Below are 12,130 nucleotides of genomic sequence, written 5' to 3' on the forward strand. Positions count from 1 at the left end.
AAAGTGGAAAAAACGCTCTCACAGAGATAGGTAGTAAATTCTGCTTTGGAAATTCTGCCTGACAGCTTATTCAGAACTTCACAAGGGGTTGCGTGTCATACGCGTGGCTGTTGACAAAGTCTGTGGACATCTCAATGAGCTGATCCTCTTTTGCAGTAGTTAAGCTTGACCCTGTTGCTGCATCATCACTGAATGGGAGCAGGATCCATTTGCTGTCACAACACCACTCGTCAGAGTCAGAGAAGTACTTTAGGAATCGAAGCACAACCTTTCTCAAATGGCTCCCTATAATGTCAGTGCTGTCAGAATATTCTTCAGATGATGAAAACTTAACCAGGTCATCACTCTGAGCCACCCTCTTCACCTTTTCTTTTTTCTTTAAACATTTGCTTTCAGTTTTTCAAGCACTTGCAAGACGTCTGCATCCCTTCCCTGTATGGAGCGGTTCGACTTGTTAAGCTCTGCAAAAACATTAGTGAGAGAGGCCAGTTTAGTTAACCAGTGTCACTGAAGTTAAAAGCCAGTTCAGTTTAGTTCTGCCTAAATAAGAAATCATGTATCGCACCATGTAGTTCAACCACATGGGCTAGCACCGCTCTGTGGCACAGCCATTGCACTTCATACCATGGATAGACAGGATGGGCACTGTTTAAGTCGCCTTGGCTTTTCTGAATATTTGCATGAATTTGATTATTCACATACAATAATTTGAAATATGTTTAAAAGAAGTTTAAAAAGTGATTCCCATAGTGAAGCATGGTCAGGGACCATCTGCAATGCCCTCATGGACCACCAGGGAGCCTCGAACCACTGGTTGAAAACCCCTGATTTAGGAGTAAAAAGGAATAACTGCAGGAACAATGAAAATGGGGGAAAAAAAGAGCAAATAGCCTTCTCACCATGATGACAGGCGCTTCTCTTGTGTTTTAATTTTCGGGAGTGGGGCTACCTCATTACATTTACATTTTGATTATGACTTACGCCCATAAAGCTTTGCTTTTTATTACATTGCACTCCCCAGAGGGTTGCTTCATGATTTTTCAGACTGTCTCTTGATAATTTCTGCTCAAAGCTGGAAAAAAACCTCTCAGGTAGACAGAACATATGCAGTGGTTACCATAATATGAACCAATAAAACTTTACATTCTGTGTCTGGGGCTGTGTGTGCGTGTGCCAGTTCTGGCTCCTGTAATGTGACACATTTCTACTTGTTACAGAACACTGTATTGGGGCACAGCATTGTGTAGTGTACACTGGGGCCATGATAGCCTAAAGTGTGGCAGTTACCATGTAATAAAGGTGGACACAGGAAATTGTTGTTGATAAATTAACTGTTTTCATACTTGTGGTTGGTGAAGCAATGCATTGGATATTGGAGGATTATATTTTTGGTGTTTTATGTACTCCAATTGGTATATCCATAAAACAATGCAGAAGAAGTGGTGATGGGATGAAAGATGAGGAGCAGGCAGAGCAGAAAATATTAAGCATAGCGTACAAATAGGTTAGATGAGAGATATATAAATGGGGAGCGCCTTGAGAGAGAACAAAGGGTGAAACTGGGGGGCCATGAGGTGACATGTCATAACCAAGCATTAAGGCAGCAGACATGAGCATAAAGCTTCCCAGATGTCTTTGCTGTGACGCCCACTTTGTCTGAACTTGGAAAACAAAGAACATAGCTGATTAATAACAGCAGATTTTGTCCTAAGCTCATTGCGACCAAGTCTAGACATTATGATTATTGTTTGCTTTTGAAGGTCAGCATTGTTGTTTGTCACCAAAACTGCCTGTGCCTGTGGTGTTTTTTTTGTAAACAAGCAAGTTATGTTTAGATTCAGTGTTACTCACCAAAATACATAGTATGTATCCTTGACGTCCAACAAATATGTTTAATATGTTTCTCTACTTGTTAATGGTATCAAATGTAAATATCAATTATTATTAGTTTGAAAAAAATTATTCAACCAGCTGTAGTCCACAGTCTGTTTCATTTCAAAAACTCTCTGCCTGTACAGCATTCTGGGTAATAATGATTTTCTGCCGTGATAGTGTTGCAGCAGAGAGGTTGTTATCCACTGCTGGAAACGCAACATTAACAACACAGTGGAACACTTTTTTTTTTTCCCTTTTCACCCCTTTGCTCCAGAACACACATTTAGCATTTAACCATTGATGTTGGTCAGTAAATTAAACTTTCATTGTATTATTTTCAGGAAAATGACTGTAAGTTGCTTTTAGTTGAATAACTTGATACAGTAAAATAAATAATTTTAGAATTTTTTATACATTGTAAAAAATAAATTAGAAAGCTACATTCTCTCACACACCTTTCTCTGTGTTTTCTCTTAGACAATAACCCTCATTAAGGAGCTGAGTGGGTATATTTCACGAGAGAGTGGTTTTGTGCACATTATCCTGGAGTAAGAGCCAAAATATAGTGTTCTTATTTCTTTTGAGGGATGGAGATTCCCATCCCTAATGTCTAGTAGTACTCTAAATAGAATCATGCTGATACAACACAACCAAATAAATAGACTTGCACCGACTTGTTTGTAATTTAACTGTAATTTTACTGTTTACACTCAATGTAGTTACACTTGTCTCTAAGATATTAAAACTGCATTTACACCAGTGATTTATTGTTATTAGTTGTTGAGGTAAATTATGAACGTAGCTTCGGTTGCATGGCAGTAGCAAATTGTTCCTTCTATAGGTGATTAGCCCAATAATTCACAAGTGCTATATCAAGTAGGGTATAAAAATCTAAAACTTAGCAAAGCTGTTGTTTTATGACTTTGTCTTTAGATGGACTGATGTGAATAAATAAAAAAAATTTAGAGCACAGATCGTGCCACTGAGTATCACTGGAACACGAAACCACTCCAGTTAATGATGCTGAGAAGTTCTGTTTTAGGACTCATCACAGTTATTCCTGTGAAAGCATTTCCACTTATTGCTAATGTTTTTTTCCCTTTTGGTTCCTTTTCATTTAGCTCATTAAGTAGGTTGTTGGTACACTGATGAATTGCTGTTAGATGAGACAGGTTCTTTTAAGCAAGAGGCATTAAGGAATAATTATTGAATGCGTATAGATGAACTCTTGTGAAAGCACATTCACTTATGGATTCAACTTTTTTTTCCCCTCATCCTCCCTTTTTGTCATGATCAGGCAGTATGTTTAACAGGTCAAAGTTTTATTATGCTCTTTGTATCAGACTATATCTGAGGCTGTTGCTTAACAAATATATTGAAGCTGCAGTGCTGAGTTGGCATACAGACATCTAATTCTAGCAGAGAGTTTTGTTGTTGACTGGAATTGAGAGCCAGAGAAAGATGGAGAGACAGAAAGTGGGTACATATAAACATATGGGTCCTTGAATGAAAAGTGCCTGCATAGCAACGCATATGAGAGAGCGGGGAAATGGCATATTCAAGCAGAATTCGTAACAGACACAGCTTGGCTTGAATTGCCCTGCTGTTCAGATGCATTCCCACAAAATGTCAGTCTCTATGGCAGCAGTGTCAACGGTTCTTATTTTGCGTGGGTGCTTAAATGGCATCCGAGATGGAGGCATGTAGCACTCAGAGATTTGTTTGTACTAACTTTTTTGAGAAGCTCTAACAGTCTTGAGCTTGTACACTTAAACTCTGTTGCTACCACAAAACCCAATAAAGTGGGCAAACAGTCTTTGAAAACAAGATCACCCTGCCCTAACTCCTGTGCTAGGTGGCCATGGCATGAGTGCAGTAATGCTCTTGCCTTCTTGCATTGTCTTTCAAATGTTATGTAGAAATTAGTTGTAAAGAACACAGCTGGCACATTTTGTCTTCATTGCATGTGACTTCCTGCTCAGAGGTTAAGGTCGTTAAATCCCCATCAACCCTCTGGACACAAATGGTGCAATTTTTGATTTTTTTTTTTTTGGTTAAAAGCCCATAGATGGAATTTCTGAGTAGCCTCATGTCCTGAAAACATGTAGTGAGTATGCAGTAAGCCTGGAAATACAGGGAGCGAAAGTCAAGCAAATACAGGCTGAGGCTCAAGAGGTTAAAACATATTGAATCTGCTGTCTGCCCTATTGTGTATATATCACTCAGCATCCCTACTGATCTCATAATCTTAACACATAATCCTGCCTGCTGGGCAAGCGCTCTGTGTAGAAATTCACCCATCTAATCAGCCTCTATCACAAAGAGAAAATATGGTAGCAAATAACATCAGATTCCAGCTATTTGAAACCCAGTGGCTTTGCCCTATTTGCTGAAGTAAAATTCTGTTGGTACTTATGTACATTTCTTCGCCCACTGAAAGTGACAGACAACACTTCAGAGAAAAATACAAACTGTCTCCTGATCATCTGTGGGTGAATGTTAGTGTTGACTTTGCCTTATCAAGTGGCCTTCCTGTAGTTGCATTCTGCTATTATTTTACACCATAGAAGTCCCCATATGCTGCATGTGTAAAGGAAAGTGACAAAACAAACCCTGGAGAGTCATGGTAAAGAGAGGACAGTATTTTTAGAAAGAAGCACACAGCCTTTCTTTCACCTCTATGCTTGGTTTGATTCTCTAATCAATTGATCAAACAGCAGCACTCGAGATGATGGAAGGCGGTGCTGATGAGTACACTCAATTTTATCCTGCCATCATGAGGAAGCACGTCTGCAATTAAGATGGACAGATGGCAGAAAGAGAGAGGGGATAGAGATGTGGAGACAAAGGAGGAAGCAATGACAGGAGGCACTAAAACTGCTGTGTTTCTTGTGAGGCTCTCAGTCTCCTGGGAAGGCAAGAGGGCCTCGCAGACACACATGTTTTATCACTGAGCCTCATTACCAGTGACATCTACACTGAGGGACAAGAATGCAAAATGTCACAACACTTCAATTGCTGCCTCATATTGGCTTCTTTAGAAGCAGTGTTGCATTGGAAGACCTGCTTCTGTTCTATTTTTAAACGGCATGTCGATCCTTTCTTTTGCTAGTGTACGTTAAATTGCATTTCAAGTTTACATACATTTATGCAGAGCGACATTCCTAGTGCTGTAACAAGCACAGGTGATCAGTAGCTAACAAGCACACAATGCACACTAAAATCCCTGCACCTTCGGTACACAAATACACTGTGATACACAGGTCAGCTGGATTCCTACTAGAGGTAAAAACAAAAATAAAACATAACCTGTGAGTTGCAGTGAATATCAGTTCACAACCATCCAAAACTTTCACAGACCAAACATTTTCCATTCACATCATTAATTCACGCGTGACTGCATTTTGTTTATCCCACTCCCCTGTTACGTTTATATGTATACTTTAATATCTTAATTCCTGTTGTCCGCCACGTAAGGTGTTCATCCCTTGTGATATGATAGTATGCACATGGACCAGAATTTGGTCTCACATCTTCTTCTGCCTCTGTTCCTACTTTGTGATGCTGCAGGACACTTTCTTTACTTCTTATCCTCAGCACTTTCAGGTATCTGTACTGTAGCTCTTAATACAGCAAATTTGTTTTTAATAATCCTATTTATATACCTCACCTCTGGATATGATTGTCCTCTTTTTCTTCATCTAAACACTACTTAACAAGAAGAGTAGTTGGAAAGCAATGAATGAAAGTGACATTTATTTTGATAAATTTGAAACTGCATTGCCAATATCATACTCACAGATAGGACTGATAAATAAGTCAGACTTTATCCTCGTGTTATCAGTGGTTTGACATCCTGATAAACATTCCAGCACAATATGGTGACACCTGCCATCTTGCACCCATTTGGCAAGTGTAATTCCAATTGGGTGATTGAATTGACTGTGGGATCCGCCTTTGCAAAGGTGTTCTCGTTTCTCTCCTGTCATCCATCATCCGTTCTCTCTCACTCCTGCTCTGTTTCTCTTTTTCATTCTCTTTCCATCTGTTCACCTTTGTTTTCTGTCGTTGTCCTTCTCTGAGCCCAGAAAAGAGGAAAAGGCACACTAACGAATGGTCTGCAAAAAGCTGCAGAAAGGGCTCTTTTTGTTTTTTTTTTTTTGTCTCACTCCTCCGAGCCTGTAATAACCACTCTTTGTGTGTGCTCTCTGTTTGCAGGAGAAGGGGAAAGCAGACGGGAACATCGATCAATGTGAGTACACTTACTGTGTTCAAAGCAAACAGCATTTTTCAAAATATGCCGTGTTGTACTCCATGACAAAATCTTTTTTTTTCTTCTACTGTTATTATGGCATACACTTTGGTTTTCTGATTACTGGGAAATGCTGCTGGGAAGTAATTCAAATCTAAATGGCTCCCATAAAATGGACCATGCAGCCTGTTATAGAGGAGAGCTCTGATGATGATAAAACTGAAAAATCCCACTTGTTACTGCATCACATTCATTGCTGTGCTGTGCTGTCCTCAAAAGGAGTGTGTGAAAACATTTCAGATTTAAAATTTTGAAAGCATTTCACTTGTCCGTGGATGCCAAGAGATAATCTGCCAACCAGTTGTGGAACAAGCAGACATTAGACTTGTCTATTCAGTTGCATTTGACACAATCTGAGAGGAAATAGTAGTGTAGTTTTAAAAAAGGAGGATTTTTCAGGAATACTGTGAAACTCAAGTCCACCATGTCCTGCCATTCTCATCGACTCAACAGACCAAAAAGTAGAAGCACCTGACATGACTCATTCCAAGTGACAACCTGTCTATAAGTTGGAAAATATATTTGTCATGTGAGTAATTATTCTGCTGTCAACCATCTTCAGTCCCCTGTCAAAAATGATGACAGGGGACCTCAGAAAGAATGAAGTAATGTTTGTTTGGCTTGAGCCTCGTAGGCTGTTCACAGTGATTGTTCAGACAATTGATGCCTTTATAAATAAGATCATTCATATTCTTGACTATGAACCCCCCGATAACGGCATGTTTACACAGAAAGTGTTTCACCTGCGTTTTTCAGTCGTCTGTCTCATGCACATGTGACAGAACAGGTATGCGTCTGTTTTAATCAATCCAGCTGTCTGTTCAGGCCATGTAGCAGCTTTTGTTTTACTGATGCTGTATGCAGATAAATGTGACCTCAAGTGTGCTCTACAATTCTATTATCCTGCATTTTACGCACTTAGCTACAGTGATTTTGTGTGGGCCTGTGAACATTTCCAAAACGCAGGTGACCTACAATTCAATACTGTGTCTGAATGCATCCTGCGGAGAACTTCAGCTGCTGCTCGGCTCATGTGCAGCTCACTCTGCGTCCTCCTTGTGGAGCAGGTGTAAGTGTGGCTGTTGAGACTTTATTAGGGGGAAGGAGCATTGTATAGTACCACTAAACCAACCATTAATGGCTAATCCGCTCTACTATCTGAGCTACAGCTGTCACAGCCAGAATTACGAAACCAGTACAAATAATGGAGTTGAATCAGTCTAAAAGTTTGATAGTACTACTCTTCTCAGTAGTAGTTGTAGGCCCAGGGATGTTGTTGTTGAAGTATTTAGCTAAAAACTTAGTGTTTGAATGTGTTACTCTGAAGCATGTTTGGTAATTTTTTTTTTATCTGGCTCAGCTATTGATTTTTCACCATAGAAATTCTACTGATTCATATTTGTCTCTGCTGCAATCCACGGTCTAGAGCTGGGTATTTTTCTGTCTTTTTTTTTTTTTTTTCTTGTATTTTTATTCAAGTGCCAGGTGTACATAAATGCCCACTACAGGTGATGATGAAACTGAATTTCAGTTTAGTATTAAATGTAATCTTGGGGCCAGGGGAGAGATTCAGTTCTTAGTTGATACAGGTGCATGTTGTTGCAGAAAAGTTGGTTTCAGCATTTCATTTCTGGCAAACAGCAATATTTGTTTTGTATCCTTTGCTTTTTCACTCCTGGTTGCCTTTCCATCTAGTAATTCAATTGTTTTGTATCAGTCTGAGTGGCTGCCTGAGTTGTTGTAAAAGGTGTTGTCATGTAGCTGTATTGGCACCACACATAAAGTTTTTTTTTTTTTTTACTCTACAGCCTAAGCGTTCACATGTGTTTTTCTTGGCCTGCTGTTTTGTGTATTTTTCTGTATTGTAGTGCGTGACTGTGAGACTGAGCATTTTGTGTGTAAGTTACTGTAACAGCAATATTTCCAGAGCTGACTGCTCCCTATTTGACAAGTGAGTTCCTCTATAAGCTTTAGGCCCATTATGATGTGTTGTCTTCATTTCCAGAGTAAATCGCTCTTTCTCTGTGCCTGTTTCTGTTCGACCTAAACATGACCTAGAGGATTTCTTTTGTTCTTTTTCATTATTCGGCATCCACTCATCCATCCATCCATCCTTTTTCTTTTCTTTCTATTTGTGAATGATTGTTAGTTGATGTCTTTTTAACATTGGGTTATAGGGTAGGGATGATATGCTTATCTCATGGTTCAGTGCTATTATGATACTTGCATGCAGATTGCATATGTATGTGATTTTTTTTTTTTTTTTTTTTTAAGAATTGCAATTCTGCAAGTATTGCCATTCAAGATTGTGATTTATTGAAATTTTTCTTACTTTTTGTATATGTATATCATGACTCATATTTCCAGAAACAATGCACGTCACATGTCAGTCAGTCTTTCTGAGTTTTATTTCAGCAGCATCATCTAAACCCCTTGACTCCATCATTTGGAATTCCACTTAAGAGGCCAACAGGCCATAGGATATAGAAATATTTCCCTTTTGGTTGTACTGTTACAATAAAATTAAATCAAGTATACCCCCCCCCCCCCCCCCCCTCGCCACCCACCCCTATTGTGTTACATATGTATATAGGTCCATCAGTGACATTTCCTTTTCTAGCTTTTTCTAGCTCTGCCTCTCCTCCTAGATGTTGATACTGATATATGTGCATGTACAAAAAAAAAGGACACCAGCATTGATGGGGTAGGCGGATGAAAGGTAGCTGTGCACCAGGATGGCAGGATGAAGATATATATATATGTGTGTGTGTGTGTATTGCTGCAAGTATTTTGCAGTAGCCCAGTAAATGTGCAGACACTTTTGGTTGAACAGTAGAGAAAAACACATAATAACAGAAAACCTATTCAGTATGCACTCACAGGAAGTTGATGGGAACACCAGAAGGGGAAAACTAAAGGACTGAAGGTCATGGCTTTGGATTTACATACACTGGGACTAATGTTTGTCTCCAGAGCTTAAAGTCCAAGGGACAAAGTCATTTTGCTCTGGATTTGTGCAGAGTAGAAATGCCTAATGCTTGACTGGATTCTTTCTGTACTGTTTTTAGGTTCTTCCTGTGTTTATATGGTTTTCCCTTGTGCTGTGAATGTGGCGGTTTGTCTAGAAACTGCCCTGCACAACCATTCATACTTATGACCACTGATCAACAGTAATTAGGGTTAAGGTGTCTCTAGAGCCCCTTGACTGCTGTCAAAGGATGAGAAAGTCACATTTTTTGTCACCATCTAGGTTTGTCCAAACACTGCACAGGGTATTTAAACCAACAACTTTTCAGGCCTTTTTCTCTGTTAGGACACTGTTGTCATCTTCATTTATCTGGTTCACTGGATCACTTCCTGCTCACTGATGTGAGTCAGTTCTCGCAATGAGTCATTACAATGGACAAGGTGATAACGGGACGTGATTGTGGCTGACAGTCACTTATTTACATCACCAGTGTGTTTGACTGTGTTAATGACGTGTATGGCAATTGTGTTAGAGGCATCAGCAAGGAACAACAGCCAAGTTTTTGTTTTTTTCTTTTTGCCATATTATGACTTTCAGGTCAGCGAGAAATGCATAAGTGTCAAGTGAATGAATTCATCAACACTTAGAGAGTAATTGACTGAGCTATAATATCATAAACTATGACACAAAACGGCTTTGGCTGGAGTAGCCTCTGTCAGGTTTAGAAGATGAAAGTGTTATAGTAAGAATGCAATCTCTTCTTACTGTTAAGATCATTATATATTAAAGCATCTAAAAGGATTTAAGATTTCCATTTTTTGTGTTCTATGTGGTCTAAAAATGGATCTTTCTATGAATAGTTTATATGTAAACAGGAAATACATAGGCTGTCTCTTGTTGATTCTATATTATTAAATGTATCTCCAGTACAGTTTACCATCTGTTAATGTGCAGTTGTTGTCTGTCTGGGATAAATGTTTTTTTTTCTCTGCATGTTGTGTGTAAACAATATTTGGTTTTCCTTTCTTTGTGCATGTCTAGATACCAGCATCTACCAAGATAAGGTGTATTGTTCAGTGAAATGTTCTTCAGCACTGCAGACAGGACATACTATTAATAACAAAAAAATATTCACAACTGGGGAATCAGCAAGACACTGTGGTATTTCATGGTGGTAGTGTCTTGTCTGTCTGATTTGTGAACATATGATGACATTGTCTGAAAACTTGTAGATGAGTTTTTGGCTTTTTTTTTTTTTTTTTTATTTGGCTTTTACAGGTTTGGGAATCTTCTAGTGGTGAGGTGGTGGGGCTATGGCTTAATAGGCTTTAACTGGCAATTTTCAGTCTCATTGTTTTCATAGATTGATTTTCTTTTTTTCCCTAGCACTTTTGTGGTACATAGTTATATAGTTTAATGATTTTTTTTGTAGCTGGGAGCCTCCTAGTAGAGCTATAGTCTCTACTGTGAGCAACTTCATCGGCCGTGGATATAAGAAAATATTAACTGCAGACTACATTGACTGATAGCTCCTACACTGTGCCTCCCATGCAGTAGCTACTGCTACAGGTTCAAATAAGTTTTAGATTATATTTAACTACATGAGAAGTAGAGGGCATATTGATTTGGATTTAATTTCTGCTGTTTATGTTGCACACATCAACTAAATGATGTAAGCCTCTTGAGGCTTTAATATCTGATGTTTTCAGGAATAAATATTATGCCATAGATTTACCAGAGATAAAAGTGATGTAGTGGTAAAGTGTGGGAAGAGTGAAAATCTCTACCAGCCCACAGGCCTGTAATATGTTTGCCCTGTCATTTGAGGACGGCTGCTTTTAATATTGTGAGCTTTTTCCCCCACTTTGTCTGTGCTGATTTCCCTCTTGAGACTAATTATCTGCTGCCTGTTTGTATGCCAAACTAGATCCACTGTCAAAATCAGGCAATTGCATTTCATTTTCTTGTTTTGTTCTCCTTTTCCTTGGATGACGATCAGTGCACCTCTTTGGGATTGTCTGTTTTCACTGCTGTTGGCTGGGTGCTTCTCCCACTTTCGATTTTTTATTATTTCAGTTTATGTTCTCTTTCCCCCTCTTTCTCGCTTCCTATATTGTGTCTTTATCTTTTGCTTTACCTCAAGCCACTATCCTTCCATTTTTTTTCTATCCCTTATTTTCACTCTCCTTTTCAGTCATCCGCTCCCTCTTTGGCAAACCCTTTATTGTGCCGTCTACGCTTCTCACATTGAAAGGATGACATTAATCAAATTGGCCCAGTTTTACCTCTGGAAGGCAGATGCTGAAGTGGAAACTGCTTTGCTGCAAACATTGCATATGATTTTAAGTAAATTCTCAGTAAATGACATTTTACTGGTTGGTGATGCACAAACCATCCCTGGTCAAAACCTCACACTGTGGAAAATATGCAGTCATTTTCATTGAGTGTTCCTCTTTTCACAGTGTGTTATTGTTGTCAGTGGGATCCATATGGAAAAAAATGAATATTGCCCATTTATCTTCCCAGGGAATGGTGATTAATTTGGCCTTGAGTGCTTAATTTATGAACCTTTGCGGAGGCCTAATCAGAGTTTGTTACCATCACAAATTAAACAATGGGAAGAGGCAAAGCAAGTTAAGCAGTCCTGTGGTTCATTTAGATTGTAATTGGGTGAAAATTAGATGGGACAAGGTTGACAGAGAGACTCTCTAATAAGCAGCAAATGACTGGGGAGGAAGCTGGGAGGAGAAAAATCAGAGGAGAGAAGAGAGTGGAAGAAACCTTTAGAGGCAAAGATAAGGGGGGGGGGGGGGGGGGGGGGGGTGTGCAGCAGCATAATACAATAGCTCGAAAGTCATCTCTTGGCTTCATTACTCAGTCAAATTAGATGTTTTTATTGTCTTTTGTTTGGAATGCTTTGACCTATTGTCATGTAGACTTCTGCATATTTTCTGTATCCAGTCCATTGCCAATAC

The 12,130-nt window shown here is 39.1% G+C and overlaps 1 protein-coding gene across 1 annotated transcript in view; it reads left to right on the forward strand.

The window, feature by feature from the left end:
• fstl4 (follistatin-like 4) overlaps positions 1-12,130 on the forward strand; it is a 169,687-nt gene that overhangs the window by 4,259 nt on the left and 153,298 nt on the right. The window contains exon 2 of the mRNA XM_041051793.1: positions 6,094-6,127. Within this exon, the coding sequence (XP_040907727.1) occupies positions 6,094-6,127 (34 nt within the window). The remainder of the gene's footprint in view (positions 1-6,093; positions 6,128-12,130) is intronic.

This window comes from Toxotes jaculatrix, chromosome 12 (assembly GCF_017976425.1).
Source record: "Toxotes jaculatrix isolate fToxJac2 chromosome 12, fToxJac2.pri, whole genome shotgun sequence".
In the NCBI taxonomy this organism is placed as follows: Eukaryota; Metazoa; Chordata; class Actinopteri; family Toxotidae; genus Toxotes; species Toxotes jaculatrix.